Source organism: Cetorhinus maximus, chromosome 9 (assembly GCF_964194155.1).
Source record: "Cetorhinus maximus chromosome 9, sCetMax3.hap1.1, whole genome shotgun sequence".
NCBI lineage: Eukaryota > Metazoa > Chordata > Chondrichthyes > Lamniformes > Cetorhinidae > Cetorhinus > Cetorhinus maximus.
This window is the reverse complement of record NC_135887.1, coordinates 5,657,024-5,683,385: the sequence shown is the minus strand read 5'-3', so window position 1 is coordinate 5,683,385 and position 26,362 is coordinate 5,657,024. Positions and strand designations below refer to the sequence as shown.

At 46.1% G+C, this 26,362-nt stretch overlaps 1 protein-coding gene across 2 annotated transcripts in view; it reads left to right on the top strand.

The window, feature by feature from the left end:
* The first annotated feature begins 9,011 nt into the window (after positions 1–9,011).
* acaca (acetyl-CoA carboxylase alpha) overlaps positions 9,012–26,362 on the top strand; it is a 295,703-nt gene continuing 278,352 nt past the window's right edge. For both annotated transcript variants that reach the window (XM_078547966.1, XM_078547965.1), the window contains exons 1-2: positions 9,012–9,094; positions 13,149–13,420. In XM_078547966.1, the coding sequence (XP_078404092.1) occupies positions 13,191–13,420 (230 nt within the window). In that variant the 5' untranslated portion in view covers positions 9,012–9,094; positions 13,149–13,190. The remainder of the gene's footprint in view (positions 9,095–13,148; positions 13,421–26,362) is intronic.

The window sequence follows — 26,362 nt, the reverse complement described above, 5'->3', positions numbered from 1 at the left end:
TCTGGCAGCATCTGCGGAGAGGAGCACAGTTAACGTTTCGAGTCTGAATGACCCTTCAACAGAACTAAGTAAAAATAGAAGAGAGGTGAAATATAAGCTGGTTTAAGAGGAGGTGGGAGTGGGACAACTGTACTTGTCGTTTCCCCCCCCCCCACCGTCGTCCCCTTAAACCAGCTTATATTTCACCTCTCTTCTATTTTTACTTAGTTCTGTTGAAGGGTCATTCGGACTCGAAACGTTAACTGTGCTCCTCTCCGCAAATGCTGCCAGACCTGCTGAACATTAACAATGAACTGCTTTTGTTTTTCTAACATATTACTTTAAAATCCATCTGCCATTGATCTTCCTTATTTGCAAGTTTGCCAGTTAGTACTGTTCTGTATGTGCTCACAGAACTAAACGGAAAATTAGAGGAGAGCAAAGTTTTTCGGCAAATATCCACATTTTCCTGATCTTAGATGGGGAGAGATTAAGAGTCTTAAAGCTGTAATAATTTTTAAACTAATGTTTCGCTCTTCAAGATCAATTATGAAAAGTGGATAATATGTACAATACAAGCACTAAAGTTGGTACACGATGTGTGCTTGGTTAGGAATCTTTGCTGCTTATTTACTACCAGGCAATAATTATTGTGACGAAAATGTTGAAGGAGCAGAAAGTTGATACTTGAGCACTACTTTGCAGTAAGAATAATGCCACCAGGGGGCATCTTGATCCCGATTCAGGGCCTCATGACTCTTTTCAGAGTGCACCAGTTCCAAGAGATGTCTAGCCCCATACGGCAAGATATCTCTCTGCGTGGATTCCTGCTCTGAGGGAGTTCTTTTTCATCATGGATCGGAAGTCTGGCCTCAGTAAGTTTTCGGTCTGATCAGCGATGGGCACAGCAGTTCCGACCCTGATCAGGAAGGTTTGGGCCAACGTGTCATCAAATACAGAATATTGAATTATTAAGGCACAATTCTTAAAATGACCTCAGAGGGCCAGAAAACATGTACTTTCCTGGAATTCCCTGTTTAGAAACACAATTAGGATTGCCAAACCTCTAGAATTGGCCCAGAGTCTCCGGAGTCTTGAATGGGAGTCTTGGATAATCTGGGAGAAAAATCACAGGAGTGTTAAAAATGTTTTTTTTCATTTTCTTAGAACACTTTCATTTATTAGTTATTAAAACATTGGAGATGGGTAGAAAAAGTGTTTGACTGGGTGGGATAGCTAGTTATGCGATGAAACCTCCAGGTATGCATCTGACCAAGCCGAAAGCCCTAACTTGCACAACCAATTAATTTGGTTAAAACAAAGCTAGTTGACTAGACTGTCAGCAGCATACTGCACAGCAAAGTTAAATTAAGTTACGTGCGTTTTAACAAGCTATTACCACGGAGCACTGATTTTAGTAAAAATGTATAGTTTTCTGTGTATAATTAAAGAAAAATCTTTTCATTTCAAAGTGATTTTTTTCACAATGCAAGTCAGTTGTTTGTGACGCTTGAAGATAATACAAAGCTGTCATTAGTTGGTAAGGATTAAACCATTCACAGTGTTCATCAGTATAGAGTATTGATGTACTGTACCACAGGAGGGGAAGACAGTCACTGTGTTCCTGTTCTGAGTGCACAAGGTCAATGCACAAAGTGAAGAAAAATACTAAGGAGAGTTAATCTCCCAAGCACTGACATATAGCCAAGCAGCGAGGGCTTGGAAATGGTCGCCCATCTGCTGCTGAGTCAATTTATATAAAAAAATCGTTCACGAGATATCGGTGACACTGGCAATATAATGCACATCCCCAATTTTACTGAAGTAGTGGTGGCTGCCTTTGGAACCACCTCCTTGATTTGGTAACGGTGCTCCCACGATGCTGTTAAATAGGGAGCTTTTGGACATTGATTCAGTGATAATGAACGATCGGCAGCAGAGATCCAAAAAAGCATAACAAAAACAGAATTACCTGGAAAAACTCAGCAGGTCTGGCAGCATCGGCGGAGAAGAAAAGAGTTGACGTTTCGAGTCCTCATGACCTTTCAGCAGAACTGAGTAAAGTTAGGAGAGGGGTGAAATATAGGCTGGTTTAAGGTGGGGGGTGGGGTTGGGGGAGAGAAGTTGTGGGGGGGGTGGTAGTAGGGACAAGCAAGCAGTGATAGGAGCAGATAATCAAAAGATGTCACAGACAAAGGAACAAAGACGTGTTAAAGGTGGTGATATTATCTAAGAAAAGTGCTAATTAAGAATGGATGGCAGGACACTCAAGGTACAGCTCTAGTGGGGGTGGGGTGGAAAGACTGACAGGGCATTACAGATTTAAAAATAATGGAAATAGGTGGGAAAAGAAAAATCTATATAAATTATTGGAAAAAACAAAAGGGAGGTGGAAGAAATGGAAAGGGTGGGGATGGGGGAGGGAGTTCAAGATCTAAAGTTGTTGAATTCAATATTCAGTCCGGAAGGCTGTTAAGTGCCTAGTTGGAAGATGAGGTGCTGTTCCTCCAGTTTGCGTTGGGCTTCACTGGAACAATGCAGCAAGCCAAGGACAGACATGTGGGCAAGAGAGCAGGGTGGAGTGTTAAAATGGCAAGCGACAGGGAGGTTTGGGTCTTTCTTGCGGACAGACCGCAGGTGTTCTGCAAAGCGGTTGCCCAGTTTACGTTTGGTGTCTCCAATGTAGAGGAGACCCCTTTGGGAGCAACAAATGCAGTAGACTAAGTTAGGGGAAATGCAAGTGAAATGCTGCTTCACTTGAAAGGAGTGTTTGGGCCCTTGGACGGTGAGGAGAGAGGAAGTGAAGGGGCAGGCGTTGCATCTTCTGCGTGGGCATGGGGAGGTGCCATAGGTGGGGGTTGAGGAGTAGGGGGTGATGGAGGAATGGACCAGGGTGTCCCGGAGGGAACGATCCCTACGGAATGCCACCAGGGGGGTGAAGAGAAGATGTGTTTGGTGGTGGCATCATGCTGGAGTTGGCGGAAATGGCAGAGGATGATCCTTTGAATGCGGAGGCTGGTGGGGTGTTAAGTGAGGACAAGGGGGACCCTATCATGTTTCTGGGAGGGAGGAGAAGGCGTGAGGGCGGATGCGCGGGAGATGGGCCGGACACGGTTGAGGGCCCTGTCAACCACCGTGGGTGGAAAACCTCGGTTAAGGAAGAAGGAGGACATGTCAGAGGAATTGTTTTTGAAGGTAGCATCATCAGAACAGATGCGATGGAGGCGAAGGAACTGAGAGAATGGGATGGAGTCCTTACAAGAAGCGGGGTGTGAGGAGCTGTAGTCGAGGTAGCTGTGGGAGTCGGTAGGCTTGTAATGGATATTGGTGGACAGTCTATCACCAGAAATTGAGACAGAGAGGTCAAGGAAGGGAAGGGAAGTGTCAGAGATGGACCATGTGAAAATGATGGAGGGGTGGAGATTGGAAGCAAAATTAATAAATTTTTCCAGGTCCCAACGAGAGCATGAAGCAGCACCGAAGTAATCGTCGATGTACTGGAGAAAGAGTTGTGGGAGAGGGCCGGAGTAGGACTGGAACAAGGAATGTTCCACATACCCTATAAAGAGACAGGCATAGCTGGGGCCCATGCAGGTACCCATAGCCACACCTTTTATTTGGAGGAAGTGAGAGGAGTTAAAGGAGAAATTGTTCAGTGTGAGAACAACTTCAGCCAGACGGAGGAGAGTAGTGGTGGATGGGGATTGTTCGGGCCTCTGTTCAAGGAAGAAGCTAAGGGCCCTCAGACCATCCTGGTGGGGGATGGAGGTGTAGAGGGATTGGACGTCCATGGTGAAGAGGAAGCGGTTGGGGCCAGGGAACTGGAAATTGTTGATGTGACGTAAGGTGTCAGAGGAATCACGGATGTAGGTGGGAAGGGACTGGACAAGAGGAGGGAGAAGGGAGTCAAGATAATGAGAAATGAGTTCCGTGGGGCAGGAACAGGCTGACACGATCGGTCTGCCGGGACAGTTCTGTTTGTGGATTTTGGGTAGGAGGTAGAAGCGGGCCGTTCGAGGTTGGGCGACTATCAGGTTGGAAGCTGTGGGAGGAAGATCTCCAGAGGAGATGAGGTCAGTGACAGTCTTGGAAACAATGGCTTGATGTTCAGTGGTGGGGTCATGGTCCAGGGAGAGGTAGGAGGAAGTGTCTGCCAGGCCTCCTCTATTTCTCACCCCCCCATCCCTTCTCTATTTCCTAAACCCCCAACCACCCCTCTTTCCCAATCTCCCTCTCTATTTCTTACCCCCAAATTCCCCTATTTGTGATCGCTTACAACCACCCCCATTTCTCATCCCAAACCCCCTCTATGTCTCACCCCCAAACCCTCTATTTTTCAAATCCCCCAATTCTCAACCCCCAGAACCCTCCATTTCTCAACCCCTCTGCTCAACTCCCCCTCTATTTGCCAAACCCCTGACCTCCTCTCTGTTTCTCACCGCCCCAACCTCACCTCTCTATTTCTCACCGCCCCAACCTCCCCTCTCTATTTCACACCCCCAACCTCCCCTATTTCTCACCTCCCTAACCTCCCCTCTCTATCTTTCTATCTCTCACCCCCACTCCCACTATTTCTCAGCCCCCTGCTCCCCTTCTATTTCTCACCCCTCCCACTTTATTTCTCATCCTCCCCCTCTATTTATCACCCCCCCACATCCCTTCTTTTTCTCACCCTCCCTCACTCCCCACCATGTCTCACCACCCCACTCCCCCTCTATTTCTCACCCCCCAACTCTCCATTCTCACCCACCACCCCTCTAATTCTCACCCCCACACTATTTCTCACCCCCACTTCTCACCCCAATCTATTTCTCACTGCCCCACTACCCCTCTATTTCTCAACACCCTCTATTCTCACCCCCTCTCCCACTCAACCCCAATCCCCCTCTATTTTTCACCCCCCACTCTGCCTCTATTTCTCACCCTCACTCTCCCTCTATTTTTCACTCCCCTTATTTCTCAACTCCCCTCTATTTCTCACCTCACACCTGCCCTCTGTCTCACCCCTCCAATCCCTCCCTCCATTTCTCACCCCCCATCTGCCCCCTATTTCTCAGCCCCTCTATATCTCACACCTCCTCTATTTCTTACCTGCCTCTCTATTTGTCGTCCACCCCTCCATTTGTCACCTGCCCCAAACACCCCTTTATTTCACACCCCATTTTCCCTCTATTTCAGACCCCTCCAACCCCCCCTCTATTTCTCATCCCCATCTGCCCTCTCAATGCCCTTCTATTTCTCACACCCCTCTATTTCTCACCTCTAACCCCCCTCTATTTCTCACCTACCTGTATTTCTCACCCCTTGAATCCACCTCTATTTCTCACCCTCCCCTACAGCCCCTCTATTTCTCACCCCCCATCTGCCCTTTATTTTCCCTCCAAAATCCCTCTATTTCACACCCCTCCAACCCCCTCTCTATTTCTCAACCCTCTAATCCGCCCTCTATTTCTCACCCTTCCAGCTCCTCCTCTATTTTTCACCCCTCCAAACCCCCCTATTCCTTAACCCTCCAACACCCCTCTATTTCTCACCCCTCCAACCCCCCCTCTATTTCTAACCCCTCGAATCCCCTGTATTTCTCACCCCTCCAAACCCCCTCTATTTCTTAGCCCTCCAACCCCCTCTATTTCTTAGCCCTCCAACCCCCTCTATTTATCATCCCTCAAATCCCCCCATTTCTCATTCCTCCAACCCCCCTCTATTTCTCACCCCATTTGCCCTCCATTTCTTGCTCCCCTCTATTTTTCACCCCTCCAACATCCCCTCTATTTCTTAACACTCCAACCCCCTTCCTCTATTTCTCACCCCATCTGCCCTCCATTTCTTGCTCCCCTCTATTTCTCACCCCTTCAACACTCCTCGATTTCTTAACCCTCCAACCCCCCTGCTCTATTTCTCACCCCCCAACCCCCTCCTCTATTTCTCACACCCCAACCTACCTCCTCTATTTCTCAAACCCTCCTCTATTTCTCACCCCATCTTCCCTCCATTTCTTGCTCCCCTCTATTTCTCACCCCTCCAACACCCCCTCAATTTCTTAACCCTCCAACCCCCCTCCTCTATTTTTTGCCCCCAACCCCCTCCTCTATTTCTCACCCTATCTACCCTCCATTTCTTGCTTCCCTCTATTTCTCACCCCTCCAACACCCCCTCTATTTCTCACCCCCCTCTATTTCTCACCCCCCCTCCTCTATTTCTCACCCCCCCTCCTCTATTTCTCACCCCCCAACCCCCCTCTATTTCTCACGCCCAACCCCCCTCCTCTATTTCTCACGTCCAACCTCCCTCCTTTATTTCTCACGTCCAACCCCCCCTCTATTTCTCACCCCCTCCTCCATTTCTCACCCCCCAAACCCCCTCCTCTATTTCTCACCCCCCAAACCCCCTCCTCTATTTCTCACCCCCCAAACCCCCTCCTCTATTTCTCACCCCCCAACACCCCTCCTCTATTTCTCACCCCCAACCCCCCTCTATTTCTCACCCCCAACTCCCCTCCTCTATTTCTCACCCCCCAACTCCCCTCCTCTATTTCTCACACCCCAACTCCCCTCCTCTATTTCTCACCCCACCCCCCTCTATTTCTCACCCCCACCCCCTCTATTTCTCACCCCCAAACCCCCTCTATTTCTCACCCTCACCCCCCTCCTCTATTTCTCACCCCCAACCCCCTCCTCTATTTCTCCACCCCCCTCCTCTATTTCTCACCCCCCAAACCCCCTCCTCTATTTCTCACCCCCCAAACCCCACTCCTCTATTTCTCACCCCCCAAACTCCCCTCCTCTATTTCTCACCCCCCAAACCCCCCTCCTCTATTTCTCACCCCCCAAACCCCCTCCTCTATTTCTCACCCCCCAAACCCCCTCCTCTATTTCTCACCCCCCAAACTCCCCTCCTCTATTTCTCACCCCCCAAACTCCCCTCCTCTATTTCTCACCCCCCAAACCCCCCTCCTCTATTTCTCACCCCCCAAACCCCCCTCCTCTATTCTCACCCCCCAAACCCCTCTCTATTTCTCACTCCCCAAACCCCCCTCCTCTATTTCTCACCCCCCAAACCCCCTCCTCTATTTCTCACTCCCCAAACCCCCCTCCTCTATTTCTCATCCCCTCCTCTATTTCTCACCCCCTCCTCTATTTCTCACCCCCTCCTCTATTTCTCACCCCCCACCCCCCCTCCTCTATTTCTCACCCCCCAAACCCCCCTCCTCTATTTCTCACCCCCTCCTCTATTTCTCACCCCCTCCTCTATTTCTCACCCCTCCTCTATTTCTCACCCCCCAACCCCCCCTCCTCTATTTCTCACCCCCCAACCCCCCTCCTCTATTTCTCACCCCCCTCCTCTATTTCTCACCCCTCTATTTCTCACCCCTCCTCTATTTCTCACCCCCCAAACCCCCCTCCTCTATTTCTCACCCCCCAAACCCCCCCTCCTCTATTTCTCACCCCCCAAACCCCCCCTCCTCTATTTCTCACCCCCCAAACCCCCCCTCCTCTATTTCTCACCCCCCAAACCCCCCTCCTCTATTTCTCACCCCCCAAACCCCCCTCCTCTATTTCTCACCCCCCAAACCCCCCCTCCTCTATTACTCACCCCCCAAACCCCCCCTCCTCTATTTCTCACCCCCCAAACCCCCCCTCCTCTATTTCTCACCCCCCAAACCCCCCTCCTCTATTTCTCACCCCCCAAACCCCCCCTCCTCTATTTCTCACCCCCCAAACCCCCCCTCCTCTATTTCTCACCCCCCAAACCCCCCCTCCTCTATTTCTCACCCCCCAAACCCCCCCTCCTCTATTTCTCACCCCCCAAACCCCCCCTCCGCTATTTCTCACCCCCCAAACCCCCCCTCCGCTATTTCTCACCCCCCAAACCCCCCCTCCGCTATTTCTCACCCCCCAAACCCCCCCTCCGCTATTTCTCACCCCCCAAACCCCCCCTCCTCTATTTCTCACCCCCCAAACCCCCCCTCCTCTATTTCTCACCCCGCAAACCCCCCCTCCTCTATTTCTCACCCCGCAAACCCCCCCTCCTCTATTTCTCACCCCGCAAACCCCCCCTCCTCTATTTCTCACCCCGCAAACCCCCCCCCTCTATTTCTCACCCCCCAAACCCCCCCTCCTCTATTTCTCACCCCCCAAACCCCCCTCCTCTATTTCTCACCCCCCAAACCCCCCCCTCCTCTATTTCTCACCCCCCAAACCCCCCTCCTCTATTTCTCACCCCCCAAACCCCCCCTCCTCTATTTCTCACCCCCCAAACCCCCCCTCCTCTATTTCTCACCCCCCAAACCCCCCCTCCTCTATTTCTCACCCCCCAAACCCCCCCTCCTCTATTTCTCACCCCCCAAACCCCCCCCTCCTCTATTTCTCACCCCCCAAACCCCCCCCTCCTCTATTTCTCACCCCCCAAACCCCCCCCTCCTCTATTTCTCACCCCCCAAACCCCCCCCTCCTCTATTTCTCACCCCCCAAACCCCCCCCTCCTCTATTTCTCACCCCCCAAACCCCCCCCTCCTCTATTTCTCACCCCCCAAACCCCCCCTCCTCTATTTCTCACCCCCCAAACCCCCCCCAAACCCCCCCCAAACCCCCCCTCCTCTATTTCTCACCCCCCAAACCCCCCCCTCCTCTATTTCTCACCCCCCAAACCCCCCCTCCTCTATTTCTCACCCCCCAAACCCCCCCTCCTCTATTTCTCACCCCGCAAACCCCCTGCCTTTCTCTGCTCCCCTCCCACCTCCTCTTTATCTCCTCTTCCATTCTCTCTCTCTCTCATCCCTCCCCCCTTTCGATGGTTCGATTGTGACCTGACGACGTCACCACCCGGCTCGCTCCCCATTGGTCGCGCCCCTCCGCGCGGCCGCCGGTGGAACCAGCCGGGGACCAATGGGGCGGCGCGCAAGGTAGGGGGGAGAGGAGGAGAGGGGAGGGGTGGGTCAGGGGTGAATGACCGGCAGTAACCTCCAATCACGCCACCGGCTGATGCTGCTGTCACCGGTGGAACCGCGATCTCTCCCACCCCCCCCCCCCCCACACCGTTAGCGGAAACCGGGCGGCATAAGGAGAGGGGTGGGCCTCGCCGGCAACTCCGAGCCAGAATCAGAACCTCCAGCCGGGTGAGTAGTGGCATCTCTTCCCCCCCCCCCCCCCGCCACATTGGGGCCGCCTGTAGCATCCGAAGCCTTTAACTTTACTCAGGGGGGTCGGTCGGTGCAAGAAAATAAAACTGAGGCCATGTGAAGGGAGAGGGGTTGACTTTAGTCCGGGGTGAAGCTGACCGAGGTCCTCTTTGTGTTTTTTTTTAATGATGGTGGGTTGCTAGGGGGCAGGGGGTGGGTTGCTAGGGGGCAGGGGGTTGCTAGGGGGGGGCAGGGGGTTGCTAGGGGGGGGCTGTGGATGGCTTCAGATCATCCATGGGGATCAGGTCCAGCTCCCAGGAGACGGATAAAGGGTCCCGGCCATGGAAAGCCAGGCTCACCCTGAGCGGCCTGAGGACAGCCGGCTTCCAGGCGCTGGAACTGAGCAGCTGGATTTTTACATGTTAGTTCCGTTCCCCCTTCCTTACCCCACTCCCCACCCCACCCCACCCACACCCACCCCACACACACACAGGTATCTAGCCCGAGGTCTCCCTTCTCCGATACCAGGGTTATTTCAGGAACCATGTTGCATTGAAAATGGTTCGCCTACCAAGACACGTGGTACCTAATACAACTCATCGTGTTGATGAATTCTCCAGGCGCTGGCTGCTCCCTTGCGGTGGCCCAGACACAATAGGTGAGCCGTGGCTGCAGCTCAGCTGGGTAGTTATTGCCTTTCATTTCTGTCCAATAAACAACTTTACCTTTTACAAAATGACACTGGATGCATATGCTTTACAGCACTGGGCTGCATTATGTGTTATATGCATTATGTGTTATTTCCAGGAAGGGTGGGTCAGTATTGTGGTGGCACCGTACCTACAAAGACTATAATTTCTGATCAGCAGTCAGTGGAGTGAGGCTGACCAGATAATTTGCACACAACCAGGGGCCATAACTGAAACAAAAACAGAAATACCTGGAAAAACTCAGCAGGTCTGGCAGCATAACTGGATTGAGAGGGGGCCAGCATTGTTGTGATTATCTCATTACCAGCCATGATTTATTCTGTTTAATCAAACATTATTTGTTTTTAAATGTGACCTTGAAAGAACTTTTCTGCTGCCTGGGCAGTAAAATTGAGTCTTCAATGTTGTTATCAGCCAAATGTGTGTGTGTGTGTCTCTCCATGGCAGCAGTAGCTAATGTAAATGTTCTGTTATTTTTCCCATGCTCATTTTTAATCTTTCAATCATCAGTACAGTGCTCCAATCCTTTTCTGAAAGCATAGATAGAGTTATGCAGCACAGAAACAGGCCCATCGCGTCCGTGCCGGTCATCAAGCACCTATCTATTCTAATCCCATTTTCCAGCACTTGGCCCGTAGCCCTGCATGCTATGGCGTTTCAAGTGCTCATCCAAATTCTTCTTAAATGTTGTGAGGGTTCTTGCCTCTAGCACCCCCTCAGGCAGTGTGTTCCAGATTCCAACCACCGTCTGGGTGAAAATTCTTTTTCCTCCAATCCCCTCTAAACCTCCTGCCCCTTACCTTAAATTTATGTCCCCTGGTTATTGACACCTCCGCTAAGGGGAAAAGTTTCTTCCTATCTATGCCCCTCATAATTTTGTATGCCTCTATCAGGGCCCCCTTCAGCCTTCTCTGCTCTAAGGAAAACAACCCTAGCATATCCAGTCTCTCTTCATAGCTGAAATGCTCCAGCCCTGGCAACATCCAAGTGAATCTCCTCTGCACCCTCCAGTGCAATCACATGCTCCCTGTAGTGTGGCAACCAGAACTGCACAAGTGCTCCACCTGTGGTCTAACTAGCATTTTATACATCTCAGAACAGAACCTCCCTGCTCTTCCATTCTATGCCTCGGCTAATAAAGGCAAGTATCCCATATGTCTTCTTAACCACCTTATCTACCTGCGCAGCTGCCTTCAGGGATCTATGGACACCAAGGTCCCTCTGATCCTCCGTACTTCCTAGGGTTCTACCATTCATTGTGTATTCCCTTGCCGTGTTCGTCCTCCCAAAATGCATCACCTCACACTTCTCACACTGCTCTGCCCATCTTACCAGCCCATGTATCAATCCCTCACCAAGGTACATTGCCACAGAAAGCATTTTTAAACCTCATCCATGTAGCCTTTCAGGCAGATTTCCTTTAGGGAGAACAATGTAGCAATCAGTGGAGCGGGTGCCAAAGTAACCCAGAGAAACTGGCTATTTGTGATCCTCCCACTATTGCCTTGTCTCATCAATCAGCAGTACAGACCAAGTTCCTTCCTTGCCTGATTCAGAGATGGTAAATGCACCTTTGAAGAATCAAGCCTGGCGAGCACATATTTCCCCTTGCCGCTCTGAAGAAGAGTCAGACGGACTAGAAACGTTTGCTCTGTTTCTCTCTACACAGATGCTGTCAGACCTGCTGAGGTTTTTCAGCATTTTCTGTTTTCATTATATATTTCCCATTGTTCATCAAACTGACTTTGCAGTGACTAATTCACTTGATAAGAACAATTTGTATTTATAAGGCACCTTTTAAGTTTGAATAACACCGAAGGTAATTTCATGTGTAAGAAAAACAACTGCTGAGCTGAAAAGGGAGAGATATGGGCAAGGTGATCAAAAGCTTTATTTGCCAATATTGAGTGGCCAGTGAATTTTGGGCAGACCAACCCTTCCAAACAATATGCTCCAATTCTTTATGTGTAACTGTCAGCTGTGAATTTTAGTAGATTGTTGATGTGGGGAGAGGGCAACCACATAACATATAAGTTTTATCAGAGTCACAGGATATTGGATGGGGTCGAAACACAGGAAAATTTTTATTTGTCCCCTGCCTCTTCCAGGGATGCGGAGGCCAATTATATTGAGATTTGAGATAGGGTTTCAAATAGTCTTCACCTTACTGAGGGAAATTTTGGGGTTTAAGAAAGGAAAAATGAAGCGAATGGTAAAATTTTAAAAAAGCTGAAAATGCTGGCAGCCCCCAGCAGGTTGGGCCCAGGCAGTGTCTGCAGAGAAGGGAAGGTAAGGTTCATGTTCTAAATCAAGAACAGTTTTTGATGATCGGTCACTGACCTGAAAGGTTACCCCTGCCCACTTGTCTCTGCAGCTTGCCTGATCTGCTGAACGCTTCCAGTAATTTGCATTCTTAGAATTTCAGCTCATGCTTGTGATAGAACAGTTCAGTCTGATATCACTCTTCTGAAAAATGAACTGATTTGACTCAATGGTGAGCTTTAGGCATTTCAGTCGTTTGGATTAAATTGCTCCGTTGAGTGTAACGCATACCTGGGATTGGGGCCATTTTATGGACAGTTGCCAAATAATCCAGTTTAGTATCACAGGTCTCAGGGTCCTCAAAGACTAGGGCGCTCTGTTTCTTTTGTTTTAGAACATAATTCCTTCTTAGCCGGTCCTGAGTTAACTTTGAGGGTGATTTGGACCCATTTAGATTTATTTTGCTTTTGTCTATTTTAGTGCGTGCACTGAGCACATCAGTGGGAGCAGAAAGCTAATTGTTAATCAAAGTTCTGTCAATTCTTTGGTCCTTGGATCTAGAAGTGGCTTCAACCAGCTCTTGAAGCAATGATTCAGGATTGTTGTGGGCAGTACATTGTCTGGGATTGACAGCAATCCTGAATCATTGCTTCGAGAGTTGGTTGAAGCCACTTCTAGATTTAGAGACCAAAGAATTGAGAGAACTTTGATTAACAATTAGCTTTCTGCTCCCACTGATGTGCTCAGTGCACTCACTATCTTCTTCAGCTCAGTGTCTGTTTCTGTCTGCTTATGCATTGAAACATTTTTCTACATTAAGGGCGCTGTAAAAATCCAAGTATTTTTTGTTATATCAGAAGATCTATGTCTGACTAGTGGCAATTACAGAATTGCGCAACCGTACATTCTAGCAGACCTGAGTTGCAGAAGGGCAGAGTGATGGAAAGATCAGGACCATGGCCAAAGATTCTTGCTTGTGTCTCATTTTGCAATAAATAGACTGTCACTGTCCGTCTCTTGGGTTGTCCCAAGTTTTATTTCTCTTGGTGAATGTAACTTTTCTGTCCTTTCTGATTCAGCTCTGGTTACTTTTCCTGCGGTGCTGATTATCTGGAGCAGCAATGGCAGATCAGGATCCATCAACCAAGCTTCCTGAGCTGCAGCCAATCCAGCACTCCAAGTTCATCATCGGCTCTGTGTCCGAGGACAACTCGGAGGACGAGGTTGGAATGAACAGCAGCAAATCGGATATTTTGGAAGACAAGGAGCGATCGTTATCACCCTCGTCTGTAAACTCTGACAGCCTGTCTGACCTTGGTCTGAGCCATGATGGTATTCCTCCACAGATGAGGTAATGTCAGACTGAGTATTCATCTTACTGTTTGTATACGATGCCTTGCTCCATTTTTTTGGTCTTGGACATGGTCTTCTGTCTTGCCTATGTTGACAGGGTCAGGTACAGTAATCATGGTTTTGGGAGTTACGAACTCGCCCCCCCACCCCCAATGTTAGGCAAGGACCTATAAATGCCTTTAGCCACTGCAACATCAGGAGAACTCTTTTATAATGCAGGTACCCTTTAAAGAAAATAATTTCAGTAAAGTACAACATCTCTATTTCATTTTAATCTCAGGATCTGTCAACATTTTTTGTTTCCATAATTCCTCCTTAACAGTTTTCATCCTTCTCCATCTCTCTTGAAAGGCATTGTCTCCTTATCATGTGTTCATCAGTGTATCTTCCAAGTTGGCATTGCCCATGTGACACTGTATGTCAGGTTAGTCATCAGCAGAATTTTGGATGAGCTGCTTTGGTGGTGCAAACTTAAGAAGGGGAGCTTGAGTTCATTCTCCTTATTGAAATTTGTGTGAGTGCGTGTGCCTACATGATTGCATGCACGAGTATAAATATAAAATAAATTTTGGTTGGGGCTCAGCTTGATGCCCTAGAATAGACTGCTGGCATTCATTTTCCATGCTGCATCACCACTTGAGTGAAATACCAGAGCCTGAGACCATCATGGAACTGGTTTAAGAATTTCACTATATTCAGAAGGATAGGAGGCAAATTGGTGGGGCAGTGGGGAGGTGCAGTGTTGGGAGGGGGGTGTGTGGCAGGGAGTAAAATTACTGGAAACATGAAGAAGATGAGAATAAATGATAATGCCTGTACCTTAACTCTGTCATTAAAGTTATACATTGTGACATTTTACGGTGTTCCTTGGGAGGAATCCAAGAAATGTTTGCAGTGATCTTTTTATCTTTGCATAAATTATGTTACATTTCTTTACTGAGCTGTTCAGAGTAGAATGGTTAATAGCAGAGCAGCTAATTGTCTACAATGAAGTCTGTGCCAGATCTTAGATAGAGACTGGGATGAAAATATCATAAAACACATGAGGGGAAAGATTTATTTCCTGATATATCTCACTCTCATAGAATGAAATAACATGAAAGGAGGCCATTTGATCCATCGTGCCTCTGTTGGCTCTTTGCTAGAGCTATTCAGTTAATCCAACTCCTCTGCTGTTTCTCATAGCACTGTAAATTTTTTCCCTTCAAGCATATAACCAATTCTTTTTGAATATTATTGTTGAATCTGCCTCCACCATCCTTTAAGTAGGGGTTTCCATATCACAGAAACTGGCTGTGTTTGTTTTTAAAGTTTCCTTGTATCACTTCTGCTTCTTTATCAATCATTTTGAACCTTTGTCCTCTGATTACCAATCCTCCTGCCACTGGAAACAGTTTCTCCTACTCCTTGATCAAAACCATTCACGATTTTGAACACCGCCATATAATCTCCAGTAAGGGTAACAAATCCGCTTCTCCAATCCCTCCAAATAACTGAGTTCCTAATCTTTGGAACCATTTTAGTAAATCTCTTATGCACCCTCTCTAAGGTGATACCTGTCCAAAAATTTGGTGAGCCAAAATTTTTTTTTCATACATTCATGGTATGTGGACATTGTTGGCTAGGCCAGCATTTATTGCCTATTTCTGATTGCCCTTGTTCAGAGGGCATTTTTAAGAGTCAACCACATTTCTGTGGGTCTGGAGTCACATGTAGGCCAGACCAAGTGAGGACAGCAGATTTCCGTCCCTAAAGGACATTAGTGAACCAGATGGGTTTTTATGACAATTGATTCATCTTTTAATTTATATTTATTGAATTCAAATTCCACCATCTGCTGTGATGGGATTCGAACCTGGGTCCCCAGAGCATTACTCTGGATTTCCAGTCTAGTGACAATACCACTACACCACCGTGTGTGGATCTTTGTCAAATGCCTTTTGAAAGTCCATGTACACAACATCAACTGCACTACCCTAATAATCCCCCTCCATAGCTCTATCAAAGAACTCAATCAAGTTAGTGTTACAGATATGCCAAAGATGATAGGATGATTCCCCCTTTTGCCACCTCTTGACTGATTGATAGAAGACAGATGTGAAAAGAAAGTATTTTAACCCCCTTCATGCTGGTAGATGAAGTCTTGAAATGTTGCAGACCTGTACTTCCATTTTGGTTCACTGAAGAATTAGAAGTTGAAGGTTTATGAAGATTTCCTCATAGTGACTTACTGCTTGCAGTAGCAGGTTTCTTTGGCTTCGCTCCAGTCGAGGTGTTTGAGTTTCATCCATATCCTTGTGATAGAATATGTTTTTTCCCCACACTCGTTCCTTGGAATTCCACACTGAAGCTGAGAAGCCTGCATTGTGAACTACTTTCTTTAATTATTTGGGTAATGATAGCCGTTAATCTACACAAAAGGTTTGTCGCATTTTAATGACTTGTCCCTACATGCAGGTTAGCTTCCAGGGCTTTGTGTAGTTGCATGAATATTGACAGAAAAGGAAAAAGGTCACCTGACCTCTCAACTGCATTTTGTTTATTTTAAAATTAAAATGTCCACTCTCCATGTTGTTTTAAGGTAAAATGTTCTTTTCAAATAAATCCGTGAGTCCATATTTCGTGAGCATGACATTAGTCAAACACAATTTGTCTTTAACAAATTCGTGCTGACTTTCATTTATTGGACCATACTTTTCTAAATGTGAATTAATTTTGTCCCTAGAAATTATCTTGCCCTTGAGCTTTAGGCTGACTTGCCTGTAGTTGCTGGTGTATCTGATTCCTCTTTTTTTGAAATGGAGGTGTAACATTTTCAACCCTCCCAGTTCTCTGGCACCCCGCCATATTCAAGGAGCATTGGAAGAATGTGGCCGGATCCTCTGCACTTTCCATCTTTACTACCCACAGTTACCTCGGATGCATCCCATCCGGACCGGATGAGGACTGCCAACTTTTAAATACATCCTTTTCACTTCTTATTTTTATCCTCTTTAATATCACTTCTGCCTTCTCCCTCCATGCAACATTGGCAGCATCTTTTTTTTTCTCCATGAAGACAAATGCAAGTTACTCATTTAGTATCTCAGTCATGACATCATCTTATGGAGGCAAAAGGCCTGTTTGGTCCCTAATTGCCTCATCTTTCCTTAATCTATGTTTTTATTAATGATGTATTTATAAAATACTTTTGGGTACCCTTTTATGTTAGCCATTAATCTATTCCCATACTCCCTCTTTGCCCCTTTATTTCCTTATTTTGATCTTCTCTGTACTTTTTATATTCAGCAGAGGACATGGCTAAGGTATTAAACGAGTGCTTTGCATCTGTCTTCACTAGAGATGAGGATTCTAGTTCTCTATTGTAATATGAATGTCCAATTGTCATAAGCCTCCTTTTACGGTTTCATTTTAATTTCTATATCTTTAGATATCCAAGGAACCCTAGCTTCAAATGACGTCCCTGTTTCCCCCTCCTGGGAATGGGTCTACTCTGTACCAAAAAGATATCCTCTTTGAAGGTCTCTCATTGGCAATTTACTGTTTTGCCTACTACCTTTTGATTCCAACCCACCTGGGCAAGGTCCCTTTCCTATGTTCTGAAGTTATTCCTCCTCCAGTTAAGTAGTTTGCACTTGACTGCACCATGTCCTTTTCCGTAACCTATTCTAAATCTGATGATATTATGATCAAATGTTCTTCCACTGAAACATGCTCTACCTGCTTCACTTCATTCCCCAGAACTAGGTCTAGCACTGGTTCTTTCCTCACTGGACTGGAAGCATACTGAGCAAGAAAGTTCTCTTGTATGCATTTTTGACTATCCTCTCTCTCTCTGCCCTTATTATGCCAGTCTTCTTTTTGAGTTCTCTGCCCGAAGGAAGGTCTGACTCACAGCGCCGCAATCTCCACCACAGGTAGGGAAAGGAGGCATGTCCCAAATCACCCCAGCTGGGATGGAGATCAGACCTTGCGCTGTTGGCACCAATCTGGTCCAAACTGGCTGTCCAGCCAACCTAGCCAACTGGCCCCCTCAAGGTGTCTTGTTTTGCTGTGGCAACATACACTTTACTTGCACATTGTAACCTGGAGCTATGGCTAGAGGTGGTAGAGGCTCCAATTTCTTTCTATCACTTTGCTAACCAAAAATCTCTGCCGCTCTTACCGCCTACCATTGGGGTACGTTGGAAGGATTTACAGGATGAGGATTTGATCCTCAACCTGTTTGGCCGCATTATGAATGGACCTTCCTTGGCCATCAACTCCTGGAGTGAGACTCGAACCTGGAGCTTCTGGCTCAGAGGTAGGGATGCTATCCACTGTGCCACAAGACCTCCTTGTGCCAGTCTATATGAGGGCAATGGAAGTCCAGCATTTTCACTACTTTGTCTTCTGTAATCTGTTGTGCAATTTCCTTCCCACTATTGGGTGGCACAATTAAGTAATCAGCTACACTTTTCCTCAATTGGATCAATAAGTTAGATACGCTGCACATTATGACCTGTCTCTGGCTGAGCAGTTGTAACCTTTGATTCTGACCCTAGTTAGTTTTTAACAGCCAGTAGAGGTTACTTCTGGCCAAGCCTAATGTTTGCTTCAGACCATCTGTTTTGAATTGTGTTGCAATGTCTGGTCATCCGATCTGTCTTGCAAAGCTCAAAAAAGCTCTGTAAGTTTGCTGAACTCTGTGATGTAACTTAAGAGTATCACCTGCCATAACCTCTGAACCGCTTTATTAGAGCAGAGGACTGGTTTGAACCTGTACAAATCTATGAGCTATTTTTGCAAGGAACATTGCACCCTCTGCAGACTTCAGTTGGTTTCAATTTGAAGCCATACTTGGTTCTTGTCAACTTCTTTTGCTAACTTTCTCCCCACCTTTTGTAAATGCAATCGGAGGTGCTGGTTCTCTCCTCCAGTACCTTGCCCTAGTTGTCATTCTTTCTAGGTAAGCCTTGATGATGATTGTCAACATGACTAAATTTTTATTCAAAAAGTAGGAAGTCAACTTTTACAGGAGTAATATTTTCGAGGGGTTGAAATCCACCCTTTTCACTTGCAGAGTTGCCAGGTCGGAGACTGTTCCCATCAACCCTCCCCCCAAAAGTAGCACAAAAGGAGCCAAAAAATATTTTTATTATTGAATTTTTACTGATAAATAATAACCTCCATAGCGACACACACTAATTTGTGTACAGTAAATTCATCAAAAACAAAAGCCCTGTATACAAATTTACAATTTTATTCAGTTTTCTTCTTGACCAGTTGTCTTCATTCACACTGTTTTCTCTCCAACTTTGCTCACTGTTTGACTGGCTGACATGTCAAAATTCATGGGAGTCTCATCCATGTTCCCAATACAGGCCAACCTGTATCCATTCTTTTGTTAACGTTTGATTATAAACCACTGAAATGTGATAAGCATGCCATCAAGCTCTGCTGGGAGACACTGTGAAATCTTCTGTCTTCTGTCGCAGTACAAAATTGTTTCTCTTCATAAACCTGGTACGCCATCCAGGGCTGGTTTTGAAATCTGCAATGCCTAATTTTCTTGCTTATTGCAGGGCGAAAATTCTGAGTGTCCATTCTGGCGTTTTTCATTGACTTATTTTGCAACTCCATTTTTCAGTTGTGGCCGCATGCTAGGCTTTCCTCTGTTTGCACGTTAGAGATTAGGCAAATGCCTAATCTCTAAAATTCTTCTCCGAAATCCTAAAAAGGTGGTCTGTTCAATGTAACCTGCACAGAGCCTTAAACCTATTTGTTGCCATTGGCACTGGGTAGTGTCTGTCTGGAGAATGATTGCTTTCTGTCACCAGAGCAGATTATCATCCAATAAAATGGCCTCCTCTTATCATATATGAGAAGCGAGAACATGGCCAAAGATTGGCAATAGGTTGCAACACTTGTGGGAGGTACAAAAGTGGGCATTTTTAAAAAAAAACCTATGCATCATAAGAATTAAAAAGCTGTTGGGAATAGTACTGTGTATTAGGAGTCGCTCACTTGCTTCATTGGGCCTCCTCTGCAATTTTGTTAGCCACAGCAGCTCTTTTTATCTTTTTAAATCCAATTCTCCACCCTTTATCCATATCCCTTAATATGTATTTTCCAAGTAAGTATCCATCTCCCTTTATAAATGTTGCTAATTTATGTTGTATCTGTGACAGGGGTCTGTGCATTCCATTTGCTCACAATCTTCCACCTGAAGTATTTTATCTGGATTAGATTTTTGCTGAATAAAATCAAATTTAAGGTTCTACATCCATATTCTGGACCCCCTCCAGAGCAAAGAACGATTTCAAGCTCATTCCAACATTACTCCCTCTCTAATCTGCCTCAGCATTATTTTGAAGACATTAGTCTCCATCTCTAACAAGGAACAAGTATACCCAGTTTCTCACCATGGCAAAATTCTATTTTCTCTATTATCACTGTGGTGAGTCTTGGATATTTTTCCAATATCAGTATATCCTTCCTATAGTGCGATGCTGCCTGGTACATTTTACTTCCATATTTGATATCTCTTATGAAAACCCACTGGCCCATTCTTTGCCTTTTGCACCTGCAAGCAAGCTTTTAATTATTATTAGTATATTTCTGCGACATTGCTTGTGACTAGTGAGCTGTTTTTTATTACGACAGGAGCGTTACATCATGTCACGCACAATGCACTATTCTGCTGCTAAAACAGAATATGTTTAAGCTGGCCGTAGCAGCCATTATGAATCTCCAAAGCGAGCGTCTAATCTAATCCTGTTGGGAATCTAACCCTGTACATGTGTATATGCACTTCCAGCAACGTTTGCTACTCAGTGATTTGCAGTAGGAGCCCTGTCCATTTTTTCAGATTTCTTATGGAGGCTGAGGTCAGTTATTACTGGCAATCCAACGTGGGACCCCCTGTTTTGTTGAGCCGTTAATGGGAAACTGCTGTTGGTTAATTTTACATACACCCAGAAGTTTCTCTTTATTCCCAGTATTTTCCGAAAACCTTTGCTCAGCCACTAAATCTGTTTTGTTAGGTGAAATTTTTCAGAGTGAGCCACCCTGTCAGGGTTAATGCAGTGTTTGTGATGTTACCAAACCTTGTCAAACCAGAGCCTGATCATTAGATTCTGGGATATTCAACATCCCAGGCTCCAATTAAAAATTGTTTTATACCTGTGAATCATTTTTGATTCTCTTTATAGATGTGAAAGTGCTGGTTCCATTGATGTGTTTATTTGAAAAAACAGCAGGATGTCAACAGACCCAATTGAACAAATGGATTTTTCCTTTCAGCCAGGGTAGTTTGTCAGTGAGAACAATTGGAGTATGTTAATACAGTTCTTACCTGTCAGAGGGAAAAAGACGACTTCAAAGCATTCCTCACGTGTAATAGTCTATAGGAGAAACTATTCTTGTCGATTATTTCAGTAAAACTGTCAATGAATACAAAGAGGTAAAATTATTGATGCTCTCTTTTGATGCCCGTTTTAGATTAAGTGAGCTCCAGTGTCCAAACCAAATTGGAAACGTCTCTGGTGTTAATGAGCTGCAATCTGTAGCTCTGTACTGCAGTGTCTGTCCAACAGTAAAGCAAGGTGAAGTAAGCAGCTCCACCACAAATTCATTGATTTGAGGCAGAGGTTATATTTTGAGAAATTGTTGATGGCTTCTAGATTGATTGGTAGACATTGATTCTTGGTGGAGTTCTTTTTGACACATTGCTGTCATTATATTTGAAAGGTTAGGCTGGGTGGGGGAAGATACATTTCAGTTTTCCAGGTTCAGGTTTTTCAATGAACCTGTGCCTGTATAATTGACAGTCCACTCTTAATACAAAATTAACTATTTGGGAACACAAATTTAACAATTTAAATAAAACTGTGACAGCAGTGTTTACCAGCTAGCTACAAGATGCACTGCAGGAACTCACCAAGGCCCCTTAGACAGCATTTTCCAAACCCACGACCACTACCCTCTAGAAGGGTAAGGGCAGCAGACACACCTGGAAGTTCCCGTCCAAGCCATTCACCACCCTGACTTGGAAATATATCGCTGTTCCTTCACTGTTGCTGAGTCAAAATCCTGGAGCTCCCTCCCTGATAGCACTGTAGATGTACCTATAGCCCGTGGACAAGAAGGCAGCTCACCACCATCTTCTCCAAGACAGCTAGGGATGGGCAAAAAATGCTGGCCTAGCCCACATCCCATGAGTGAATTTTTAAAAAGCACAATTGAAGTTTTCAAACAAGAATTCAAGTTAGCAATTCAAATTGAGTAACAAACAAGAGAGATAGATAGTAATCGAAGCTAACTTTTTAATTACACAAGATATAATTTCGCTCCTGTAAATGCATTGGAGTTCAATTCACAGAAATAGTTTGTTTCTGCGTTTACCTCTTCTCGCTAAGGATCGATTTTCAACATTGACTGGTCTCTTCATAATAACCGCATTGTTAGCTAGTGCATGATCCACTTTACATATACACAGTCAATTAAATATTAAGTAGCCATTGCAAAGGAATTCTTCCATCCAGCCCACTTGGCTTGCAAAAAATGCTCGATGTATTACTAATGCATTTTGCAGACTGTAAAGCTCTTGTTGAAAAGCCATCTCATGTTTGGTATTGGCAGTCATGTGTGATTGTAGATATGTTATCAACTGGTCATCGATTTTTTAAAAAATTACTGTCATGTACACCTAAGGTGGTTCCTTCTATTACCACTAGTTTGTGGTGATACCCCCTATTTGTGTGATGATCAGAGATGGTTGCCATGGCAAATAAGACACAGATTCAGTTCCGTTTGTACATGATTGTTGTATAATATTTACTGCTAAAAATGCTTTGCTGCAAAGTAACAAACATGTGAGATCATGCTATGCAGTGCTAATAACACATGCGTTAAATGGGCCATCTGTTGAAAGCATACATGTAATGTCAGTACAGTCAGGATCTTGGCTATGACATAACATGCTGTACAATAGCCTGTTGATACGTGCTGCTGAGATTCCCACTAGAATATTGCCCCCTTGACTTACGAATAATATACCAAACTTGATAGTGTTGTGAAAATAGCAGACAGGAACTTCACATTGATATGTTTCTAATGAGGCAGGTGGTGGCGTAGTGGTGTTGTTGCTGGACTAGTAATCCAGAGACCCATTGCAGATGGTGGAACTTGAATTTAATCAATAAAAAAAATCTGGAATTAAAAGTCTAATGATGGCCATGAAACCATTGTCAATTGTCGTAAAACCTCATCTGGTTCACTAATGCCATTTAGGGGAGAAAATCTGCCGTCCTTACCTGGTATGGCCTACATGTGACTCCAGATCCACAGCAATGCGGTTGACTCTTAAATGGCCTAGCAAGCCATTCAGTTGTTTCAAACCACGAGAAAGTCGATAAAGAATGAAACCAGTCAGACTGCCTCCATCGACCTAGGCATCGGCAACGGCCCTGTCAACCTTGCAAAGTCCTCCTTACTAACATCTGGGGGCTTGTGCCAAAATTGGGAGAGCTGCCTCACAGACTAGTCAAGCAACAGCTTGACATAGTTATACTCACGGAATCACTCCTTACAGAAAGTCCCATCCACACCATCATTATTCCTGAGTAAGTCCTGTCCCGCCGGCAGGACAGACCCAGCAGAGGTGGTGGCACAGGGGTATACAGTTGGGAAGGAGTTGCCCTAGGAGTCCTCAACGTCGACTCTGGACCCCATGAAGTCTCATAGCACATGGTCGAACATGGGCAAGGAAACCTCCTGCTGATTACCACGTACCACACCATCGCCCCCACCCTCACCTGATGAAGCAGTGCTCCTCCATGTTGAACACCACTTGGAGGAAGCACGGAGGGTGGCAAGGGCACAGAATGTACTCTGGTTGGGGGACTTCAATGTCCATCACCAAGAGTGGCTCGGTAGCACTAGTAGAGATTGAGCTGGCCGAGTCCTAAAGGATATAGCTGGTAGACTGGGCCTGTGGCAGGTGGTGAGGGAACCGACAAGAGGGAAAAACATACTTGACCTCACCTTCACCAAACTGCCTGCTGCAGATGCATCTGTCCATGCCAGTATTGGTAGGAATAGCCACCTCTTTGTGGAGACAAAATCCCATCTTCACATTGAGGATACCCTCCATCGTGTTGAGTGGCACTACCGCTGTGCTAAATGGGATTGATTTCAAACAGATTTAGCCACTCAAGACTGGACTACCATGAGGTGCTGTGGCCCATCAGCAGCATCAGAATTGTACTCAGCCACAATCTGTAACCTCATGGCCCAGAATATCCCCCACTCTATCATTACTGCCAAGCCAGGGGATCAACGCTGGTTCAATGAAGAGTCCAGGAGGGCCTGCCAGGAGCAGCACCAGGTGTACCTAATAGAGGTGTCAACCCGGTGAAGCTACAACACAGGACTACTTGCGTGTCAAACAGCATAAGCAGCAAGTGATAGACAGAGCTAAGCGATTCCATAACCAACAAATCAGACCTAAGCTCTGCAGTCCTGCCACACCCAGCCGTGAATGGTGGTGGACAGATAAACAGCTCACTGGAGGAGAAGACTCCACAAATATCCCCATCCTTAATGATGGAGGAACCCAGCACATCTGTGCAAAAGATAAGGCTGAAGCATTTACAACAATCTTCAGCCAGAAGTGCCGAGTGATTGATCCATCTCGGACTCCTCCGGAGGTTCCCAGCATCACAAATGCCAGTCTTCAGCCAATTCAATTCATTCCGTGTGACTTCAAGAAACGGCTGAAGGCACTAGATACTGCAAAGGCTATCGCCCCTGACAATATTCTGGCAATAGTCCTGAAGACTTGTGCTCCAGAGCTTTCCGCACCCCTAGCCAAGCTGTTCCAGCATAGCTTCAACACTGGTATCTACCTGGCAATGTGGAAAATTGCCCAGGTACGTCCTGTACACAAGAAACTTGTAGAGGCAGGGATTAATCAAGGACAGTCAGCATGGTTTTGTTAAGGGAAAGTCATGCCTGACCAATTTGATTGAATTTTTCGAAGAGGTGACCAGGTGTGTAGATGAAGTCAATGTATTTGACGTAGTCTACTTGGACTTCAGCAAGACTTTTCATAAGGTCCCACATAGGAGACTGATAATGAAGGTAAGAGCCCATGGGATCCAAGGAAATTTGGGAAATTGGATCCAGAATTGGCTGAGTGGCAGGAAGCAGAGGGTGATTGTCGAGGGATGTCTTTGTGACTGGATGCCTGTGTCCAGTGGGGTTCCACAGGGATCGGTGTTGGGTCCCTTCCTGTTTGTGGTGTATACATAAACAATTTAGACTTGAACGTAGGAGGGTTGATCAGTAAGTTTGCGGATGACACAAAAATTGGTGGGGTGGTAAATAGTGAGGAGGATAGCCTTCGATTACAGGAGGATATTGACGGGCTGATCAGTGGCAAATGGAATTTAATCCAGATAAGCGTGAGGTGATGCACTTGGGCAGGACAAACAAGGCACGGGAATCAACAATGAATAGTAGGACCTTAAGAAGTACCGAGGATCAGAGGGACCTTGGTGTGCATGTCCACCGGCCCCTTAAGGTAGCGGGACAGGTAGATAAGGTGGTTAAGAAGGCAGATGGGCTACTTCCCTTTATTAGCCGAGGCATAGAATATAAGAGCAGGGAGGTTATGCTGGAACTGTATAAAACACTGGTTAGGTCACAGCTAGAGTATTGCGTGCAGTTTTGGAATCCACGTTATAGGAAGGATGTGATTGCACCAGAGAGAGTGCAGAGGAGATTTACCAAGATGTTGCCTGGGCTGGAGAGTTTTAGTTATGAGGAGAGATTGGTTAGACTGGGGTTATTTTCCCTGGAGCAGAGGAGATTGAGGGGGGACATGATTGAGTTGTATAAAATTGAGGGGCATAGATAGGGTAGACAGGAAGGAACTTTTCCCCTTGGTGGAGGGATCAATAACCAGGGGGCATAGATTTAAGGTAAGGGGCAGGAGGTTTAGAAGGGATGTGAGGAAGAATTTTTTCACCCAGAGGGTGATGGGAATCCGGAACTCACTACCTGAAAGGGTGGTAGAGGCAGAAACCCTCATAACATTTAAGAAGTATTTGGATGTGCACCTGTGATGCCATGGCATACAAGGCTGTGGGCCTAGTGCTGGAAAATGGGATTAGAATAGTTAGGTACTTGTTTGACCGGCGCAGACGCGATGGGCCGAGGGACCTTTTTCTGTGCTGTAGACCTCTGACTCTATGAAACAAGACAAATCCAACTCAGCCAATTATCACCCCATCAGCCTACTCTTGATCATCAGTAAAGTGATGGAAGGTGTCATCATCACTGCTATCAAGCGGCACTTGCTTAGCAATAACCTGCTTATTAGATGGGCGGGTGGTGGTGTAGTGGTATTGTCACAGGAGTGGTAATCCAAGGTAATGCTCTGGGGATCTGGATTCGAATCCTACTTTAGTAGATGGTGAAATCTGAATTCAATAAAAAAAAAATTGGAATTGAAAGTCTAATGATGGCCTTGAAACCATTGTCAATTATTTGTGCAGTTGATGTAGTCTACGTTGACTTCAGTAAGGCTTTACAGATGTTTAGTAATGGGTCAAAAGGTTATGAGGAGAGGGTGGGAAATTGGAGTTGAGGCCAAAATCAGATCAGCCATGATCGAGGGGCTGAATTGCCTACTCCTGCTCCTAGTTCTTATGTTCTTCTGTTCATTGATGCTAAGTTTGGATTCCTCCAAACCACTCAGTTCCTGACCTGACTACAGCCTTGGTTCAAACATGGACAAAAGAGCTGAACTCAAGGGATGATGTGAGAGTGACTGCCCTTGACATCATGGCTGCAATTGATCGAGTGTTGCATCAAGGAGCCCCAGCAAATTTGGAGTCAGGGGGGAAAATACTCTGCTGGTTGGAGTCAATACCTAGCACAAAGGAAGATGGTT